Genomic DNA, 22,419 nt, shown 5'->3' on the forward strand with positions numbered 1-22,419 from the left:
GTTTTTTTTTTTTTTTAACATTATTCAGTTTTACAAATAGGACAGTTACATTGGTACAAGTGTGGGCGTGGTTTCTTGTCCTTCATGTAATCACCACCAAACTCAATATGTACAATATTTCATTGCCACAGAACAATCTCCTGTGCTGTTACTTCATCATCTCTCCTGACTCTGCCACCCTGTTGTCTTTCACTCCTGGTTACCACTGGTATGCTTTTCATCTCTGTATTTTTTTTAGTTAGAGAATGTCCTATAAATAGAACCAGGGAGTGTCCATGTTTCAGACATTGGCTTTTTTAACCTCAGAAGAATGCCATTGAGAATTATTCAAGTTGTGGCATGTATCAATAGGATATTCCTTTTTTTTTTTTGCCAAGTAGTATTCCATGTATAAGTCTATCAGAGTTAGTTCAACAATGTGTACCACTGTGTACTCTGGTGGACATGTAATTGTTTCCGGTTTGGTGGCATTACAAATAAAGTTGATCATTGCAATGTTAGGCCACAAGTCTGCTATCTTACCTTTCGCTTTTGAAAGAAACTAACATTTATTATTTTTCTATTGAGGATGCATAGGAAAGGGAACACATAAGAAATAAAAGAAATTAGTTTAAAAATCAGCCAATAGCTATGAATAACTTTTTTATTCTAATATTTTATATTACATGCCAATTATTCCAAAGAAAATTAAAAGTGATCCAAAGTATCCATATCAGATCCTATCCTATTCCCCTTTCTCCTTTTATTTTTTTTCAGAACTTGATAAGGTTGTACAGGGACTTACAATTTAACGTGTCCATCTAAGGGTCCTGTGCCTCTTGATCAGTCACCCTTTCCAGCATTTTGCCCAATCCTATCAGCCCTTTCTTCTAGGCTCATTTCACATTTCCTACTTGCTTTGTCACATGTGTACGTTGAGTATTCTTGCTGTTTTTGTCCCTTGTTCCCTTCCCCATTAATCTCTCCCCTCCCACTACTTCTTTATTTTTTTTTTGCCTTCCTATACGTAACTGAGATGTGTCAAAATTCCACTTATGCTTAACTATAGTGCATTTGAGTATATTTCTCAATGTATGTGTTTTTGTAGCCATTTTAGCTGTTTGACTTATCATTAAGCATCTATAATTTATCCCAAGTTACTGGCTATGAACTGGTTACCTTGGGTGTACCACTTTGAGTGAAATATAGAGACTGTAAGACTTTCAAGTCTTTAATTGTTTATATATCTATCATCAAGTATTTTCCAAAGTCATTTTCACATACAGGTAGCCCGAAGGAAAGAGAATGAAGGTACATATGTGAGGAAATCAGTGGCTTGGGCAGCACCAGAGAGCCTGCTTCCACAATGTTCCCCCCATGCCACTCTTGTCTTCTTATACAAGGCTTTTCTTCTTCATAGTCATTTACTCCTGTTAGCTGATCAGTCTTCATGATTTGGCCATAAGCTATTCTAGGAAGACTCAGGATGCATCCTGGGAAATGGAGACACAAGAGGCTGAGGTAGCTGCGCCAGGCCCCAAGGGCAATGCACAGGTCACATAGGTCAAATGGGGCTGCTCTGGCTCTCAGAAACCCTGCTGGACAGGGTCAGTGTAAGAAAAGGGAAATGCCATGGCTCTGTGTAAAGTATGTTTACTTGCCACGCTTTTCTGAGTTTCTCTTTTTTGCTAAGTTTTTGAATGCCTGGGAAGGAAATACTATTTCTCTAGAATTTTCTTGTGGGGAGCTGCTGTTCTGTCTAGGCCCTGAGTTCCTGAATAGATGCTTGAGTCAGATGAAGTTATTGGAGCAGTCTATCCTAGGACTGATAGGACATTCATCCAATCCAGAAGTACAACACTTCAGCCTGTGATAGGACACTAGGACTGGAGGCCTGCAGAACAGCAGGTAGGAACCAGTGATCTGCCTCCAAGATCCTGGTTTAGCAGTGAGTTTACCCCTGTGTACCAGTTAGTGGCTCAGGCCTGTGATCCTGGCCACCCAGGAAGTTGAGATCTGGAGGATATAGACTGGAACTGTGTAGTAAAATGCCAACTAAATAAGTGAGCCTAGCAAGCAGGAGACTCTGAGTTCAGATCCCAGTACCAGCAAAAAGAATGATTGAATAACTGCCATAAATGTTATTATTTTAAATATGTATAAACATATGTCACAGGAAAAATAGTAAGCTCTCAATAGTATGTGATTTACTTATGTTGTAGGACAGGGCGCGCACGCACACACACACACACACACACACACACACACACACACACACACACACACACACACACACACACACACACACACACATTTATTTTTGTGCTGGTCCTGGGGCTTAAACTCAGGGCCTGGGTGCTGTACCTGAGCTTCTCTTGCTCAAGTCTAGCACTCTACCACTTGAGCCACAGTTCCACTTCCAGTTTTCTTTTTTCTTTTTCTTTTGGTAGTTTATTGGATATAAAAAGTCTTATGGGCCAGGCAGAAAAGTCCCCATGAGACTCATCTCCATTGGACTACCAGAAAACTAGAAGTGGAACTGTGGGTCAAAGTGGTAGAGGGCTAGCTTTGAACAAAAGAGTTGAGGGACAACACCCAGGCCCTGAGTTCAAGCCCCATGATGGACACAGACAAAAAAGGGTCTCACAGACTTTCCTGCCTTAGCTGACTTCAAACCACTATCCTCAGATCTCAGGTCTCTGAGTAGCTAGGATTATAGGCATGAACAATTAGTGCCCAGGGGTTTGATATTTTTAAAATGAAAAACATTTAGTAAAGAGAACAAATTCATGGGAGTTTGGAATCTAGATTTTCCGAGATTTTAAAAGTACTCTAGAGTTAGGTGCTGTGCTGTCTTAGCAACCCAGGCTCCAGCATTTCTCTAAAGAAATTCTAAGGGAACTAGCTCCACACTGGGGAGCTGGTGGTAGCTTCTGAAATGCCAATGATGGTAAGAAGCTTCTGGTATTATGTGCTGTGGGGCATGAGCGAAATGCATTGGCTCATTCCTGACCCCCTGGGCTTCTACAGGAGGATGCGTGTATACAAAGAAGAGAGCCTTTGAATCAACAAAACCACAGGCCAAGGAGGTAGGGAAAGGTGTTTTATGGGCTTGAATGGAAGGCTACTACAGTAACAGAGAAGCTTGCCCTTTCCTGTGAATTCAGCTCATTTTCCCCTTTCTTCCTCCTTCCCCCTCCAGCCTCAGGATAGGGTCCCAGATCACCTCCAGTCTTCTTGGTTATCCTTGGCCGTGGAGTTGGGTGAGACCAAATTGGCAAAGACTGGCTTTCTCGGTGTTGCTGGGGCTGTACTCTTGATTTTGTTCAGCTTCTCCCGGGCCAGCTGACATTTGCGAAGGCAGTTTGAACAGAGATCCTTTTCCTCCACCAGATAGAGGGTCTCCAGCCTCTTGATGGTATCTACAAAGGCATCCAGGTCTTCTGTCTTGGGGAAGGGGTTCCGCTTGGTGTTGAGCTTCTTCAGCTTGGGCAGCTTGAAGATGTTGGGGGGGATGGTGGTCAGCAGGTTGTCGTGAAGCCCGACCTCATGGAGGTCCTTCAGCGCCCCCAGGGTGGTGGGCACGTTGTCCAGGTGGTTCAGACCCAGGTTCACGGTGCGCAGGTTCTTGAGCTGGTTCAGTTCCACAGGCAGCCCATTGGTAGTGAGCTTGTTGTTGCTGACATTCAGGTAGAGCAAGGTGGTCATCTGGCCGATGGACTCAGGTAGCTTGTCGATGTAGTTGCTGTGCAGGTCCAGCCATCGCAGATTTTGAAACTTGGAGATGGAGTCGGGGATCTTTCTGATGAGGTTCCGGCTCAAGTCAATCTCGTCCACATCGTTGAGTCGTAGGATGCATTTGGGGAAGGTGGTGATTCCCATCTTGCTCAGGTCCAAGCGCTTCTTCCCATCGAATGTGACTTTGATGCAATTCTTGGCCACATTGAGGGTGATCTTTCTGCCCTTAGGGGCTTTCCCACCCTTTGCCATGTTGTCTCAGTGAGCAAGGGTGCTGGAGAGATGTTGCTTCTGATTGGCTGATGATCAGTCTGAGGAAGCAGTCATGAGAAACTTCACAAGAGAGAAAATAACATCTGGTTAGGAGAAAACATAAGGGTACCAGACTCTCCCCACCCCCGAACCATGGGTTCTGCTCACTGGTGGTCAGAAAGAAACAGAATAGTAGAGAGGTTTTAGAGCATCAGAGGAGTAACCCATCAAAAAAGTCTTCACAAATGGCATGCCCAAATTCCAAATCTAACTTACTAGGAGACAAATGAGAAGTACAGAATTGGCCCAATGGATATCCCACTGCCCTGGGCTTTGATATGAACTCTGATGTGTGTGTGTGTGTGTGTGTGTGTGTGTGCGTGTGTGTGTGTGTGTGTGTGTGCACATGCATATGTGTGTATGTGTGAACCCTGATATGTGTGTGTGTGTGCACATGCATATGCGTGTATGTGTGAACCCTGATATGTGTGTGTGTGCACATGCATATGCGTGTGTGCACATGTATGTATGTGTGTGTGTGTTCTTGGATAGCACATAAATGCACAGTCTCCTTAGAATTGCTCCATATTTGTTCTAGGGAAGGGCTGCTGTGAGATGCAACACAATCCTGGACATAAGGGAATAAGATAAGTTTTAGGAATGACTTACTTTATTCCTCTTTATTTTTGGGACTCAGAGGAGCTCAGCAGACTTTGCTACAGGAAGTAAGAAGCAGCTCTGAGCTTAGGGTGTCAGAGTTTGCACCCAGTACTCCAGGATGGGTGTAGGAGTGAGCCTGGCATTCATGAGAATGCAGCCTTCCCCTACCCTCCCCCACTGAAATTTGATATAGACAGCTCTTCATAAGGAGGCATATTGATGGGTTGTAAGGACCTCCATTCAGAGTGGTAGAATGTTGACTGTCATAGAGAATTCTGGTCTTGGTGTACTTGGCTTCAAAGTCTAGTTCTGCTCTTCTCAGAAATTCTCAGTGTCTGAGTCTCCTTGTTTGTAAGTCAAGCTACTTATTGCATTCTTAGAGGGTCCAAATTATCTAATACCCCAAAGCACCCATAACAGTGCCTGGCTCCTAGAATAGGTTTGATTGCTGTTAGTTATTAGATACCATTGCAAGCAACATTCATATATTATTTCCAGTCCTCAACAAAATCCATTCTGTGAACCCATTGTAAAGAGAAAGAGACAGAGGTACATAAGCAAGCTTCCTTTTATAGCTAGGAACATGATGTAAACTCTACATAGTTAACAATTAAGGAGTCTATTTATAAATAATCCACAAGTTGAGGAAGTCTCAAGAGAAGTTAGAATATATTCTGAACTGAATCAAAATGAAAATATAGCACAATTGATGGCAGCAATGGGAGGGAAACTTAAAGCTTTAAAGTCTTACATGACAACTGGACACTAGTGGCTTGTGACTGTAATCCTGTCTACTCAGGAGGCTGAGATCTGAGGAGCATGGTTCGAAGCCAGGAAGGCCTGTGAGACTCATCTCCCAAGTAGCTACCAAAAAGCTGTAGGTGGAGCTGTGGCTCAAGTGGTAGAATGTTAACTTTGAACACAAAAGCTCAGAGACAAGGCCCAGGCCCTAAGTTCAAGCCCTAGCACCAGAACAAAAGAAAGTCTCATATGACAAAGGAAAAACATATCCCCAATCTATAGTACTAACCTCCAATTCAAAAATCTATTTTGCCCAACTATTCAAGAGGCAGAGATTGGGAGGATTAAACTTCCAGGCTAGTCCAGGCAAAAATTAGTAAGAACTCAATCTCAACAAATGAGCCAGATGAATGACTCACAGCTATAATCCTAGCTATTCAGGTGGCAAGGGTAGGAGGATTTCTATGCAAAGCAGACCCAGGGCAAAAGGTGAGAGACCTTATATGAAAAGTATCTAAAAGAAAGTGGGCCCCTCTGTATGGTATTTTCACAATTGAAAAAAAATAAAGAAAGTGGGCCAAGGACATGACTCAAGTAGTAGAGTCTGTCTAGCAAGTGTTCAAACCCTAGTTGCAGGCCCCCAACCACCCAAAAATGATGAGTTGAGATTAGAAAAGCCTCTGTTATGATTCTGTGTTGATCAGCTTTTCCCACAAAGTAGGGCAGTCAAATTGAACAAAAAAATTGCATGATCCCCAGTTAAACTTGCACTTTAGATGAACAACAGAGGCCTTTCAGGCAAATGTTCCCAAGGCCAGCACGGCGCTGTGTTTTACTTGGCAGCCCTACCCTGTGGGTCTGGACAGGTGCTCAGTTTTCCTTTGTCTGTGGTCCTTACAGTCTTTTGAGTCTGAGTAAAGCCGAGTCTTTTTTGCTTCTTCTTACCTTTACTCATTTGTCTAATCATTGAACCACTACCCTGAGGGATAACAAGCCTCTGAGCTACATAGGTAACCAATGAACCAGCCTGCTCCCCAAGTTCAGGTAGCTAAAATCCATATAATCACTGAGTCTAATTGGATTCCATTGGACTCTCAAAACATGGACCTGCTCATTAGTTTTCCCCTATATGAGATGAAATTCAGGTGTGGGTTAATGGGCTCCTGGATGGGAAGATACTCTTCCAGTGGAATAGACACACGGCCAGCCAACCCCTTTGAGCCTGTCTCTCCTACCCACTCACACCGTGAGAAGCAGCCCTCCCAGGGCTGATTGATGATGGTGAGGAAGCAGCCAGAAGCTGGCCAAAGTACTGCTCCATTAAGGAATCACTCTTCAATGGACCCTTTGGCTCTGAGCCTGCCCATTAATCACTGAGAGGCAAAGTAGAGGGCTGGCTGGGCTAATGCACTTCACCTTCTCCCTGGCAAGTGTGGGTCCCCAGACAGCTTTAGGCCAGATGGGAACATAATGAGCCACCACCCTTCCAGGGCTTCCTCAAGGCCATCTGAAGATGGCTGGTGGAAGACAGGGTGTGTTGTGTTGCTCATGGACAGATCACCCTGACTCCTAAATCTGCTTAGCTCCACTAGAAGCAGACCAGCACCAGGAGCCTCATTTCAGAAACCCCTAGAGGTCAAGGACCTTTCCTCTAGCGTGTGTGTCTTTGAGTCCTGCTCAGGCCCCGCCCACTCAGCAGAGAAGTGTGGAACAGGTGATCTTTTGAGATAAGCAAAACTGGTTAGATGGCCTGCCTTGACATGTAAATCCTCAGGTGTCACACTGGGAACAGCCTGCACATGATAAGATGGTGGTCGTAGGGGAAATGAGATGTAAATAAACATATGGGTGGGTGGATGCATGGACAGGCAGCTGGATGGATGGATGGGTGGATGGATAGATGGATGGATGGATGGATGGATGAATAGATAGATAGATAATAGATATCATTTCATATGCACAGCTAAGAAGTACAAATGTAAGAATGTCTTATATGTAGTGGCTTGTCTTTAACAATTGGTTAATACTTGGGAAAAAAGTGGACCAGTTGGCCGGGCACTGGTGGCTCACGCCTGTAATCCTAGCTACTCAGGAGGCTGAGATCTGAGGATCGCGGTTCAAAGCCAGCCCGGGCAGGAGAGACCGTGAGACTCCTATCTCCAATAAACCACCAGAAAATCGGAAGTGGTGCTGTAGCTCAAGTGGTAGAGCGCTCGCCTTGAGCTGAAGAGCTGAGGGACAGCGCCCAGGCCCAGAGTTCAAGCCCCACGACCGACAAAAAAAAAAAAAAAAAAAAAAAAAAAAAAAAAGTGGACCAGTTGGTTTGGTTTTAATTTCTAATTAATTTTTTTTCTATCCAGTCATTGTGAATCAAACAGCATGGTGAGGCACCCCATGGATATCTAAATTAAAAACGTAATGGCAACCTATATTTTAATGCCATGCAAACATTTGCAAGCATTTTCAGTTGGAAGGTCCTGACAATCATTATGATAGGAGAATGCATTCTGGTGCTTCACACTCATGTATTTTCACTACACTTTTAAATAAGACTGACTTTTTTCTATACATCTGTTATTTCTAAATAACTTGCTGGCATTGTGTTACAATTAATTATCTCACTCTTTGATGCATAGTAGAAATAAGGCCTCCTAAGTCACATACCCCTCCCGTTTCTTAGCTAAATATTTGGGTAACTTTGTACGAAGCCTCAAGCCAGAAGGATGAGATATATCCTGGCTTTGTGAGTGATCTCTTAAGAGGAAATGATACACACTTTTGTCAACACTTCATTCATGCAGAAGGAAAGATACTCCTTGACTTAGCATAAGGTTATGACTTGATGACCCACCATTGGCTGAAAACATTGTAAATGGAAAGTGCATCAACTATGCCTCCAAACGTCTCAGCTAAGCACCCTGTAGAATATGTACCACTGCCTGCTGAGACTGACTGTGAGCTGGGGTGTCCTGCAGCTGCCGGGCACCTCTGGAGAGGCTCCTAAGCCTCAAAATTCCAAATATAGTGTCAAGTGTTAAGGATTTGGTTTCCCAAGCTGGCTTTGAACCTGTAGCTAGAACTACAGATGTAAGCCACTGTGCCTGGCTCAACCCTAACTTTGACTCTGTGTGTGTGTGTGTGTGTGTGTGTGTGTGTGTGTGTGTGTGTGTGTGTGTGTGTGTGTCTGTGTGTCTGTGTGTCTGTGTGTGTCTGTATGTCTCCTGGGGCTTGAACTCAGGACCTGGGCTCTGGTCCCTGAGCTTTTGTGCTCAAGGCTAGCACTCTACTACTTTAACCATAGCTTCATTTCCAGTTTTTTGGTAGTTAATTGGAGATAAAAGTCTCTTGGATTTTCCTGTCTCTTGGATTTTCATGGCTTCAAACCATGATCCTCACATCTCAGCCTCCTGAGTAATCAGGATTACAGATATGAGCCTCTGGTGCCTGGCTCAGCCACAATTTTTTTTTTTAATGAAGGAATTGAAGCTTAGAGGAGTTAAGGGACTTCCCCAGGCCACACAGCCAAAGTCTAACCTAGATGAATGAAGCCTAAGCTGCCTGCACTGAATTCTGTCTGCTCCCACTTCATTCCTCTGTTGCCTGTCCTGTAATTAGTAGCAAATACCTCATCCTGGGGGCCACATTGGTGGCCCCACTAACTACAAAGAGAGGAAGCTCTTCTGGAATTGTAGCACTTGCAGGCTGAAAGTCCTGCCCAGCCCAAGTATCACCAGCCCTATGCCCAAGAAGGTGTGCATACCTAAAGCAATCTGGTCACTAGGAACCCAAGAGTTTTGAGCCCTTGGACTCACAGTGACCGGTCTGGTCAGATTCACTCTCACTACCAGAGTGGTCACAGGCCAGAGCTTACAGGGGGAATGTATGCTTGAGGGCCAACTCTGCAGTGGCTGGTGAAGGAGATACAAGCTTCACTCACATTCCCTCCTGGATCCACAAGACAGGTAGCCCACCCACCTTCTGGCAGGGGCCACATGCAAATAGAAGCCCACAAAGAAACCATTCAGCGTGACCTTTTCCATTGCCCAGTATACAGCACTCCTTTTCACAGACAGGTAGATGTATGTGAGAGTATGAGTTTTGTTTATATTTGAACAGTGTTGATAGAATCACTGAACTGTAAGAGCTTGGCAGTTGACTATGAGAGAGGAGTGGCATGGAGACAGAAGGGAGGAATGAAAGAGGAAAGGAAGGAGAGGAAAGAAGGAGGAGGAGGTAAAGGAGGAGGAAGGAGAGGAGAGGGGAGGGGAGAGGAGAGTGGTGGATTAAAGGCACTCACAAAACCATAGCTTGCTTGCTAGGCATACATGCCAGGTGAGCAGGGAAGGAGGAGGAAATTGGCTCCTCCAGCCCCCCTGGAGATACCATGACGTGAGCATCTTTTTTTAACAATTTATTTTATTATTATTATCATTAAGTAGTTACACAAAGAAGGTCCCATTCTACAAAACAATATATGAATCCAAGGTGTCTGACAACATCGCTCCTAACCCATCCTTTCTCAAGGTGAGCATCTTTCCACACTGATGAGAGTCAAGTGTGAAGACAAACATTTCACCTGCATGGCCTAGAATGTCAGCCAAGTTCATTCTCTGGCACCCAGCAGAGCAGCGATCTTTAGTCTCTTCACCATGGGAGTTCATACTAAGATCCAACCTCTACTATGTCTAGGCAGCAGTTTGTCTATCTTTGCTTCTCTCTCTCTCTCTCTCTCTCTCTCTCTCTCTCTCTCTCTCTCTCTCTCTCTCTCTCTCTCTCTCTCTCTCTCTCTCTCTCTCTCTCTCTCTCTCTCTCTGTGTGTGTGTGTGTGTGTGTGTGTGTGTTCAAGCTCCATTACTGGAGCTTGTCAGGCCTTGTTTTCTTGCTTGGATTTTTTAACTCAAGGCTGGTGCCCTACCATTTGAGCCACTGCTCCACTTCTGGCTTTTTTATTTGTCAGTTACAGGGCTTGAACTTGGGGTCTGAGCACGGTCCCTGAGCTCTTTTGCCCAAGGCTAGCACTCTATTACTTTGAGTCACGGTGCCACTTTTGGTTTTTTAGTGCTTAATTGGAGAGAAGAGTCTCATGGACTTTCCTGCCTGAGCTGGCTTAGAAGTTCAAGCCTCAGATCTCAGTCTCCTTCATAGCTAGGATTACAGGAATGAGCCCCTAGTGCCAGGCTAACCTTCCAGCTTACGGATTAATTAGAGGTAAGAATCTCAAGGATTCATCCCCCAGAGCTGGCTTTGAACCTGGACCCTCAAATCCTCCTGAGGAGAATTACAGTCATGAGCTGCTGCATCTGGCTGTTTCTCTCTTGATGCTGTCTGTCCCTCTGCTCAGTACTGTGCACAGCTAACCATCCTTTAAAGCCATTCATTCCGTCCTCACAGCTGTCCTCTGAGTCTGTTACTCTTCCCACTCATGAGCATGGTACAGGGCGGGGTGGTGGATGAGTGGTCTGTCTTATTCTTCTCATTAAGTCAAAGCTCTCTCCCCAGTGCCCAGAGAGCAGCAAACAGGGTCTCCATGCAAATGACAGGCTTCATTACATTTGGCAGTTATCTGGTTAATCCAATCAACATGACGGTGAAGTATCTTGCTGGTGCATTATACATTTACAGCTTTGCCCACCCTAATATTATTTACTTCTCTCACTGTGGCATACTGGTGGCTCAACCCATGTGCACATAACAGGAAGCCATTCTCTGTCACACTGTCTCCTGTCCCCAGGTGGGCAATAAGAATTCAACTTTTATTTGGAGCAAAAGCTCCCAAGAGATCATGCGGCCCCACAGCCGAAGATTATGATTTCTTATTGGTTTAATAGCATCTATTTTGTAATTTGGAATGCAGTCTGTTTTAATTGGATTTGTTAAAGGAACAAAAGGGAATAGGTGACTTACAATTAAAATAAAATATTAAGATTATTAGTGTAACAGACTAGAAATATCTAGTTCATTGAGCACATGCTCAGATCACACAGACTGCCTTAACATAGGCAGAGCCCAAAGGACATAGGCAGACCCAGGTGTGTGTGTGTGTGTGTGTGTGTGTGTGTGTGTGTGTGTGTGTGTCTGTGTGTCTGTGTGTCTGTGTGTCTGTGTGTGTGTCTGTGTCTGTCTGTATTGGGGCTTGAACTCAGAGCCTAGGTGCTGTCTCTTCAGCATTTTAGCTTAATGCTGGCATTCTACCACTGAAGCCACAGCTTTACTTTTGGCTTTTGGTGTTTTGGTTGGAGATATGACTTTCCTGGACTTTGCTGGCCCAGGCTGACTTTGAACTTGGATCCTCAGATCTCAGCCACCTGAGTAGCTAGGATTATAGGCATTTTAAATCCTCAGAGGGGAGTGTTAACATTCCATTTCAGCCATCTTGTTTTAGGTTATGCTGTTGCAGACAGACATTGTTTCATTCCCTCTTCTCCTGGTAGCCACACAAAGATTCAGGGCTGAAGAAAGCAGTATGGCAGAGAGATGCCCATGGTCTTTAGGTGGTTGGCACCTAAATTCTTAGTCCCCATCCAAAAGAACTGGTGAGTATCCTGAGCCTTCCTATTCATCAATCTCCACATTGTCTAGGATGATAAAAGTGGCTGCTTCCAGCCAGACACTAGTGGCTCACACCTGTTATCCTAGCTATTCAGAAAGCTAAGGTCTGAGGAGTGTGGCTCAAAGCCAGCCTGGGCAGGAAGGTCCAGGAGTCTCTAACTTTCAATTAACAAAAAAGCCAGAAGTAGAGCTGTGACTCAAGTGGCAGAGTGCTAGCTTTGATCACAAAAACCCAAGGATAGTACCCAGGCCTTGAATTCAAGACCCAGGACCAGCGCGCACACACACACACACACACACACACACACACACACACACACACACACACACACACACACACACACACACACACACGATGGCTGCTTTTCCAAGGGTTGGATGAGACAAGTGTGAGTACTTCAGAGAGCCCTCACATACACACACACGATGGCTGCTTTTCCAAGGGTTGGATGAGACAAGTGTGAGTACTTCAGAGAGCCTTGTGAGGGGTGGGAGGAAAGGATAAGACAGCATAATTATCCATCGGAGGAGCTGGGGCTCAGTACTCCAACTGGATAGAAATCCCATTCAGTACCAGCACAAAAAGAAGAAGAAGAAATAGAATTAAAGGAACTTACAGATTTGATTATACTTTTATCTACTTTTAATCTCTAGAGTTGGCTGCAATCCAATCTGCTCCTTCATTCTCCAACAGTTTTATATGAGTTGTACTCAGGTGTGCATCAGGATACACATAGTGAACAAGGCAGGCAGCTTTGTCTTTTATTGTGAAATTTCCCATTTGAGGGAAAAACAAATCAAGCAAAACCCAAAGCAAACAAAATAACCAAAGGAGCATTTTCAGTGGTGCAAATGGTCTTCCAATAATACAAGAGATGGTATGTAGAAAATGCCAAGTTGGGAATAGAGTTTGGGGGTGTGGGGTTACCAGTGTCAACTGAGGTGCTTGGAAAAGTCCCTTCTTAGCCACTTAACTGCTAAGGAGAAGTCACATGGGAGGATTTGGGGAAGAACTGGCCAGGAAGACGATGTGCATAGGACAGAAGTCCTAAGAGCGGTACAGAGCCTGGGATGTTTGAGGAAAAGATGCTTAGGCATCTGGAACACAGAGTTGCAGAAGAAAGGAGAGTATGGCCAGGGGCTGCCGGAGGGCTGCTCAGGGTGGGCATGAGGATTAGTCATCTCCTGGAAGAACAGCAGAGAAAGGAAAGGAAGAAGAGACAAAGACAGACACAAACTGGGTGTGGCAAGAAAGGTAGTGAGTACTAAATAGGTGGTGGAGGAAGAGGGGGACCATGCAGATTCAAAATGTGGTGGGGGCAGATGGTAGGAGCAGGTTATGAAACCTTTCTAGAATGGTGGTCAGGTAAGAGAAAACTCAAGAGCAGGCTGAAATTTCCAGTGGACCTTGGTGTCTGCCTTGTCTGCCTGCCTGCCTGCCTGCCTGCCTGCCTGCCTGCCTGCCTGCCTGCCTCCCTCCCTCCCTCCCTCCCTCTGTCCCTCCCTCCCTCCGTCCCTCCCTCCCTTCCTTCCTTCTTTCCTTCCTTCCTTCCTTGCCTGCCTTTCTTTTTCTTTCTTCCTCTTGCTCTCTCTCTCCCTTCCTCCTCCCTCTCTTCCTTCCTTCATACCCCCTCCCTCTCTCTTTTTGTCGGTCATGGGGACTGAACTTGGGGCTTAAGCACTGGCCCTGAGCTTTTGTGCTCAAGGCCACTGTTCTACCACTTGAGTTACAGCACCACTTCTGGTTTTCTGGTTAACTAGAGATTAAGAATCTAATGGACTTTCCTACCTGGGCTGGCTTTGAACTGTGAGCCTCAGATCACAGTCTCTTGAGTAGTTAGGATTATAGGCTTGAGCCACCAGCACCTGATTAACCCTGGTATTTTCTTTTTTTTTTTTTTTGGTCCGGTCATGGGGCCTGAACTCTGGGCCTGGGCGCTGTCCCTCAGCTCTTCAGCCCAAGGCTAGTGCTCTACCACTTGAGCCACAGCGCCACTTCCGGCTTTTTTCTTTTTGCTTCTGTGATGCTGAGGAATCGAACCCAGGGCCTCAGGCATGCAAGGCAAGCGCTCTACCACTGAGCCACCTTCCCAGCCCCAACCCTGGTATTTTCTATATATTTGTCCTTCCTTTTTTTTAAGTGCAAACTCTAGGCTTAATTGCATTTCTTTTTTCTTTTCTTTTGTGTGTGTGTGTGTGTGTGTGTGTGTGTGCATGTGTGTGCATATATGTGCTGGTCCTAGGGCTTAAATTCAGGGCCTGAGCACTGTCCTTAAGGCTAGTATTTTACTACTTGTGCCACAGCTCCTTTGTAGCTTTTTGGCGGTTAATTGGAGACAAGAAGCTCACAGACTTTCCTGCCTGGGCTGGCTTTTCAAATCTCAATCCTCAGATCTCAGCCTCCTAAGTAGCTGGGATTAGAAAACATTTAATTCATGCATCCCTTTTCAGAGATACACATGGAGGCCTGTCCTTGTCAAAGTCACATGCTGCCCCAGCAGAGCCCGCATCTGCTCTGCTCCTGTCTCTATCATTATCTTTTCCATGGACATTTGGCTTCACTATGTCCTAGATAAAGTTGGCCCCAGGGCTGGCAGGGACATTCCTAATGTACCAAGAAGATGCTGGTGGGAGGTGAAGGAGGGCCTGAGGGAACTTTTGTCCTGTCCTGATCAAGTTCTGTTGTCATGGCTCGTGCTGAATCCAAAGAAGGTGTTGGTGTGTCTTCAGAGTCTACTCTAGGGTTAGGGTAAGGGTCTTTGTTGAAGCCTGGCATCGAACTGGGAAATTGGAACTTGACAGTGAATCAGGTTGGTGGCGAAAGTTGGCAAGCTTGTTTTCCAGAGGTAGGAGAATCCTGGAAGCGCCATTGCCTGGCTTTCTCACTGCTGTTCCCCAGCTGGGAAGCGGGGCAGAGTGGAGGAGGTCTCCCTTAGTACTTAGCAGCAGGTAGACTCCTGGGAGTCCCACCAGGAAGCTGAAGTACCAAACACCAGCACTGGGCCACACTGCCTCTAGACAGCCACGGGTGCCCTGGTGCTCTGCAGGGCGGGGTGATCTCAGCATGTTCCTACAGGACCTCAGCCTCACCCCGGCTTGAAGACCAGTCATGGCTCTATGCGAGTGATTTCTTTGCTGGAGTCTCAGCCTTTCTGAGTGTCATTTTATGGCACGAGAGCTGCTGTTCTGTACTTGCTCCTATAGCACCCAGGCAATTTGTGATTGTATCAGGACCTATTTTGTGTCACACACTTTGCAAAACAACATCATGAGGTTTATACCTCCAGACTGAGTGCTGGCTATCCACCCTGGGCCAGGCATTTAATGGACATTTTACAGAATCCCTGATGTGCTATTTTCCTGTGCAGTGGAGGCTTAGAGAGGCCAAAGTACTTGTCTGAAAGACATTAAGTAGATGACCTGCCTTTTCTCACCAAGCCTGTCACACAAAACTCAAGACTTGAAGTGTGTGTTCTAGAATCTTCCAACATGTTCCTAAGCATATCATCACATGTTCACATGCAGGGCCCATGTCAGCCTAGGACTAAACCACTTGCTAATAGGTTTAGTTGTTCAGGATAATTTGTACAAGGATTGTATTACCAGCTTTCTTAAGACACTGATTGTTCTCCAAACTCCTCTGCAGTTAATAGCAACCAGGTGAGATCTGCTGAAGTTTACCTTAGTGACTTTCGAGCATAAAGAAGCATGTCCATTTCAGTTTCCTAGGAGGACTGACTGGCTAAGTAGAAAGAAACAGAACAGACACCTGCCTCTACCTGAACAGCAAAAATGCCCAAGGAGATGGGTACTAGGGGCTCATGCCTGTAATCCTAGCTACTTAGGAGACTAAGATCTGAGGACTCAAGTTTAAAGCTGGTTCAGGGGGACAAACCCTTGAGACATTATCTCCAATTAACCAGCAAAAAGCCTGAAATGCAGCTGTGGCTCAAGTGGTACAGCACCAGCCTTAAGCCAAAATTCCAAGCAAGAGCATTAGGTCTTGAGTTCAAACACAAAAAAAATAATAATGAAAAAAAAATGGGCCAGGTGCTGGTGGCTCACACCTATAATCCTAGCAGCTCAGGAAGCTGAGAGCTGAGGATCACAGTTCGAAGCCAGCTTAGACAGGAAAGTCTGTGAGACTCTTCTCTTCAGTTAAGCACCAAAAAAAGCCTGAAGTGGAAGTGTGTCTCAAGAGTGCTAGCCTTGAGCACAAAGGCTCACTAAAAACAAAAAAATGCAACCCAGCAATTGCCCAACAAGACTTTAGAAAGAGAACCAGTTGTGACAATCATCATGTCTGTCCCCTGCTTCAGGAGTCCCCTCCTCCCAAGTTTACCCAAGGCCCAAGGGGACCTAAGAATACCAGGCCTTGTCCCTGTCCCCAGCTGGCTGTCTTTGCTGGCCAGGCTCAGGGCACTTTGGCTCCCCTCTTAAATAATACATTAGCTGGTGTCTGGGCTTTGTCAGTAAAGCAGCCAGGAGTACAGGCATCTCCAGAGTTGCTTACTCAAAGGAGAGAGGAAAAATAGTCTGAAGCATTGTTGTTTGGCAAAGTTAAAGCAAATCTATAAATACACCAAAGTAAAAACTTACCTCAGTTTGTCCCGTTCCTCTTCCTCTGTGGTCAAACGTTGTCACCAGGCAACCAGAAACTTGGGACCTGGGGTAATTAGCATAATCTTGAAGCCAGCCTACAAAGGGAAGGAAGCAGGGACAAGGGCTGAAAAGATCTCCAGAAGGTAAACCATAACCCTGGGCTTTTGATCTTGTGACCCCTGCAGTTTGGCATTTGCTTTGTGTTTGGCCAAGGGTGGGGTGAGTGAGACAAGATTAGAGTTTCTAACCCCAAAAGATATTTTCCCGGGCAGCCTCCTGCTGTGGACATTGCTCATAGGGAAAAGGCCAACATATGGCCCTTTTAAAGGGACAGTTTTCTTCACTTCCATGCAATTTGTCCTGTTTTTTTCTTTGTTGTTGTTTGTTGTCATTGTTTTTGTTGTTGTTGTTTTTTTACTTTTTTGCTTGAGGGTTAACTGGCTAAGTAGAAGCCTAACAAACCCCAGCTTCTACCTGCCTCCCTCTGCACAGCAAAAAATGACTAAGGAGTTGAACTCTGATGGTCCACACCTGTAATCCTAGCTACTGAGGAGTCTGAGATATGAGGATCATGGTTCAAAGCCAGCCTGGGCAGAAAAGTCTATGAGAATGGAGACTTAATCAATTTAATTAAGATTTTATTTCTCACAGTTTCATTTGTCTCTGTGCCTTTTTCACTCTTGAAGGTCACAAAACCTTCAAGTTCTGTATTGTTTTCTCCAGATTGATTTCCTGTTGTCAAATGCTGACATATGACATATGCTGAATCTACACCCGAAAAAATACGCAACACTGAGTCTGGGGGCTTTTACTGATACTTCCAGTGTGGCACTCTATTGAATAAAGTTGTGGTGAATGTGTGTGTGTGTGTGTGTGTGTGTGTGTGCAGGGATTTTTAACCCAGGGCTTCTAGTGTTCTCATTTTTTTTCACTCAAGGCTGTTTCTCTACCACTTAAGTTACAACTCCATTTCCTTATGGACTTTTATTTTAGACTTTTACTTTTTGCTTTAGATTAAATTTCCAATAATTGAGAATATTAGCAAAACAAGTATTAGTATTATTATGCAGATAATAAAAAAACATTGTAGAAACATTAGCAATTGCATATATAGAAAGAGAACATCTAACTATTTAAATTTCTCCACCCAGAAATGAATAGAAAAGAAATAAAATAATTAGCAAATAAATCACATAAATAATTTAAAATCAAGATTAATCCAAGCAATAAAAATTTTAGGAAGTATAAAGAATGAAATAATTCAAATTTAGAAATAAAAGCAACATGAGGCATTAAATAGAGATAACAATAAAAATTTTGAATACATACACACATTAGATTTTAATCTTTAGTCTGAAAATAAAATAAAATCACTTAAACAACAAATGGATTTAAATAAATTTACAAATAAAGATAATTAAAAAGTTTAAAAATAACTCAAAATTCTACTTCCCATCATATGTCTAGTGGGAGTATATATAACTTACAACTGAAATTAGAAATAATATAAAGTCATAAAATCTAGATAAGTAAAACAATATTATTTGTATATTTGTGACAGTTCTGGGCTTGAATTCGGATGCTCTACCACTTGAACCACACCTCCAGTTCCATTCTGTGTGTGTGTGTGTGTGTGTGTGTGTGTGTTGTAGGGCTTGAACTCAAGAACTCAAGGCTTTGAGCTCTCACTTGGTTTTCTATTCAAGGCTGGCACTGTACTACCTCCACTTCACAAAAATCAGTATTTTAAGGAAGAAAATATGGCAAGAAGGTAAATAGATTTAATCTTAGGATTAAAGTCACTTGTAATGTATACGATGAAAAAAACTTTATATTGAATAAACATCTGCAGCATCATGTTGTGGCATAGCTATCCAGTAACAATCTAATAAATCTGGTGGGGCTTTTGGTGTGTGTGTGTGTGTGTGTGTGTGTGTGTGTGTGTGTGTGTGTGTGTGTGTGTGTGTGTGTGTGTGTGTGTGTGTGTGTGTGTGTGTGTGTGTGTGTGTGTGTGTGTGTGTGTGTGTGTGTGTGGTGATTTAACAAGGTTTAAACTTAGGGCCCTGACCTATTGTTTGGCTTTCTTGTTTACTACCATACCTCCAGTTTTTGGCATTTTATTGCCTAATTGGAAATTACAATTTTCTTCCCTGGGGCTGGCTTTGAACTTGAGTCCTTCAGCTCTCAGCTTCCTGAGTAGCTTGGATTACAGGCCTGAGCCACAGGTACCCAGCTGAATGTTCACTATTTTTACTGAATGTCTGCAAGTATATGCCAGTACCAGCATTTCTAGTGGCTGATTTCAATGCAACCAAGACTGTTAAGACTGGTTTTCAGAGTCAGGGCCCTTGATCAAGGTCTGGGCCTGGGCATGTGCTGGGAACCTCTTAGTGTGTCTGGTACTCATAGGTACTTGCTCTGTGCCAGGCCTTGGAAGCTGACCTGTACACTGTATCCTCTTCTAGCTGAAAACAGACGTGCCTATAACCTGTTAATCAACAGGGAAAGCTCTGATTTGAGTTTGCTATTTCTTTATGATTGTTCTTTCTCCTTCTCCTCCTCCTCCTCTTCCACTTCCTTCTTTTTCTCCTTCCTCTTATTCTTCCTCCTCCTCCTCCAAGGTCCTTCTCTTCTTTTTTGTGCCATTACTGGGGTTTGAACACATGCTTCATACTTTTTTTATATTTATGAGCTTATTAAATGGTATTTCCTTTATACAATTAAAGATTATTTTAATTATAGTAAACTTTTAAAAAGAAAGAAAAAAGAAATTTCATTGATTTTTTTTTTGTGCTGCTACTTGAAGACAATTACTAATTAAAACAAAATATACTTAGGTAGATTGTATTTAGTGCTTCCTCTGGGCTTTCTTTTATATTTTATTTTTTAATTTATTAATTAGGCCTTCATGCTTTTGCTTAGCTTTTTCCATCCAAGGCTTGTGCTCTGCCACTTGAGCCACACTTTCAATTCCAGCTTTTTGCTGGTTAATTGGAAATAAGTGTCTCTTGTATTTGGCTGCCCAGGATAGCTTCAAGCTGGGATTCTCAGATTGTAACCTCTTGTGAGCTGACCGTGCCTGGAGTCTTTCATGGATTTCTATTGACTTATTACCTAAATCTAAAAATTGGAGTCTGAGATAGCCCAAATTTTCTGCTGAGGATCAAAAAGATAGGGAAGTGGGAGTATGTTTTCATTGCCAGGCTCTGGACTTCCTGGTGACCAGCTGGCCATGCCACACACTACCACCCCCTCACCCAAAACTGAAAGGGAAAATACCAGCACATGTGTTCTCCAGGCAAAGGCTGTTCAACATGAAGTTTTCCCTGCCCTGAGTAGCAATGTATTGCAATTTGCCAGGATGAGCCAATTTTCTTCTTGTTGTAGTTTGCATTTTTTCTAACACTCCTTAGCCTGGAAATAAGTCACTCATTAACTCATGCCATTGTGTTGTTTATTTTTCAGATAGGTCTTGTGCTTCTGCCCTGGGTCAGCTTTGACCCATGGACCATGATCCTCTTATCTCTACCTCCTACCTGGCTGGGATTATAACTTGCACAAATAGTCATCTTAGCATAGTCAAAACTGGAGAGGCAGAGGGTCAAAAAGATGTGCATACTGTAGCTTAGAACCTGCAGGGCCTCTTTTAATATCTTCCCAAATTGACCTAGAACAATCGAGAGATTACAAGAAGGAAGGGGAGAGATTTCCCAGCTTCCTACCTGGTCAGAAAGAGTACAACTGGGGCTGGGAAGGTGTCTCAGTGGTAGAGCACTTGCATGCATGAGGCCCTGGGTTCAATTCCTTAGCACCACATAAGCAAAAAGAAAAAAAGCCAGAAGTGGCGCTGTGGCTCAAGTGGTACAGTGCTAGACTTGAGCTGAAGAGCTGAGGGACAGTGCCCAGGCCCAGAGTTCAAGCCCCACGACCGGACCCCCCCACCCAAAAAAAAAGAAAGAAAGAGTACAACTTTCAGCCAGATGGTTTGTTGGCCAAGGACTTTTGGTGTGTGATCTAACCCACCACTTCTGAAAGCCAGTCTTCTCTGCCAGGCTCTATAAAGCATTCAAATTCTTGGGCTCTGGCTTTGAACCCCTCCTCACTGCCACCCATTATTTCAGAGGCCTAGGTCCAGGCCAAGTGGAAGTGTCGGTCAGTTAGGGCTGTCCCAAGGAGTTGGAATACAAGTATGACCATGAAGCCACGTGTGTGTATGTGTGTGTGTGTGTGTGTGTGTTTGTGTGTGTGCGCACGCGTGCACATGTGTATGTAAGTATATATCTCAGAATGAAGAAGGATCAAACTATTAACTCCCCATGGAGTCCTGATATAGAGCTACTCTCGTTGTCATCACCTGTGTGAGAGGGGCTGGTGGTATGCAGGTGGGCCAGGCGTGTGGCTCTCCAGTGTAGATATTGTGTTCCCTATGGGATCCATAGTAGGCAGGGTAACCTCCTTGGTTCTCCATGGCTTGAAGCTCCTGTCTTCTTCTGAACTCAGCTCCCATTGTGAAAGGGTTCAGACTTTCATTCTGAAACTCAGGGAAGACTCCCCAGAAAATCTGGGAAGCACCACCCACTGCTGTCCACTGGACTGACAGAGAAGGTGCTCCAGCACACATGTTGCCATTATTTCATGATCTCTCAGAAGGGAACTGGGCTGAGTGAAACAGGTTTTCATCAGAGCAGGTCTACATTCCTCTGCTTTCCAGATAGAAAAGAGTCACCTCCGATCCTCAACCCCTGATACTGGCTTCTGCCAGAATCACACCAATTGGAGTCATATGTGCTCACTCCTCTTCCAGACTCAGGACCATCATTGTTCTCCCACGCTCTATATAAAAGTTACACGCACAGTTCAGGGTCCTGACATCTTAACTCGAAGTCCCCTAGACAAATGGTGGGTGTTGAATTTGGGTACAGGGTTTCTTGACTACCACGCCAGATCTGTTTTCTGCACAGCCTCTAGTGGCTCATGCCTAGCTACTCAGGAGGCTGAGATCTGAGGATTATGGTTTAAAGCCAGACAATTCAGGAATGGCCATTAGGCTCTAATCTCCCTAAACCAGAAAAAAAAAACTGGAAGTGGAACTGTGGTTCAAGTTTTAGAGCACCTGCCTTGAGAGAGAAAGCTAAGAGGCAGCACCCAGATCTTGAGTTCAAGCCCCCCAAAATCCTCTCTTTCACTCTCTTTCTCTCTTTCTCTCTCTCTCTCACACACAGAAAGCCACATCTAACATCTCCAATCTAAAATATAACTGATAATGTTATCCACTCTTAAAAGTCACTTAATCATCAGATGTATACAGCACTTGCGTGGACCATTTTAAGAACTCTGTCATTGCTCTCAGATGACTGGGGTTGAGAAACAATACTGTAAAAAGTAGAACTCACTTGTCCCCTCTGATGGTGGTATCTTTCCTTGCTGGTACCTGAGAGCCTTCCTTGGTGTTCATAGCTGATGTTATAACGAATGGAGTGACAAGTACTTTTTTCTTCTGCACATCATTCTACCGGATCTCAACATCACAAATGACCACAGGCAAAGTTCTAGAACCTTCTTTGGAAGGAAGTGTAGCCAAGGGTGGCTCTCATTCTCTGGACCCTGAATGGCCACATTTCTTATGATTCTTGCTTTTGTAGACTAGCAAGACTAGAAGATTTCAGCAGGCCATGTCCAGATGCTCATGGTTCTGGAGGGCATAGGACAGTCTTGAGCGTCCTTGAGGTTCAAGGTGGTTCAACCCACTGTCTCCAGGATAGGCTCTGCCATGGTTCATAGGACAGCCTACTCTGCAGGACTGGAGCAGTGGCAGGGTCACAGACAAAACTAAGACTCTTCACTTGAGTCTTCGCATCCAGTGGAATAAATTTGACCGTGGTGTGCCTCTGCGTGTGG

At 44.4% G+C, this 22,419-nt stretch overlaps 2 protein-coding genes across 2 annotated transcripts in view; one reads left to right on the forward strand and one right to left on the reverse strand.

The window, feature by feature from the left end:
* Wdfy4 (WDFY family member 4) overlaps positions 1 to 22,419 on the forward strand; it is a 268,757-nt gene that overhangs the window by 197,415 nt on the left and 48,923 nt on the right. The gene's annotated exons all lie outside the window — the stretch shown is intronic.
* Lrrc18 (leucine rich repeat containing 18) lies at positions 674 to 22,038 on the reverse strand. Its single transcript, XM_070020796.1, has 4 exons — positions 21,915 to 22,038; positions 16,519 to 16,616; positions 3,206 to 4,050; positions 674 to 1,472 (listed from the first exon to the last, which is right to left on the reverse strand). The coding sequence occupies exons 3-4, from the start codon at positions 3,967 to 3,969 to the stop codon at positions 1,451 to 1,453; spliced, it is 786 nt and encodes a 261-aa protein (XP_069876897.1). The 5' UTR covers positions 3,970 to 4,050; positions 16,519 to 16,616; positions 21,915 to 22,038; the 3' UTR covers positions 674 to 1,450.

Source organism: Dipodomys merriami, unplaced genomic scaffold (assembly GCF_024711535.1).
Source record: "Dipodomys merriami isolate MVZ:Mamm:240054 unplaced genomic scaffold, mDipMer1.0.p SCAF_14, whole genome shotgun sequence".
In the NCBI taxonomy this organism is placed as follows: Eukaryota; Metazoa; Chordata; class Mammalia; order Rodentia; family Heteromyidae; genus Dipodomys; species Dipodomys merriami.

Bases quoted from the DNA above. Each gene is read 5' to 3' on its own strand.
- Lrrc18 (XM_070020796.1), bottom strand. From the start codon at position 3,969: ATGGCAAAGGGTGGGAAAGCCCCTAAGGGCAGAAAGATCACCCTCAAT. The intron at 1,473-3,205 runs GTGATCTGGGAC...TCCATTTCCCAG, and splicing joins GATAACCAAGAAGACTGGAG to GATGCATCCTGAGTCTTCCT.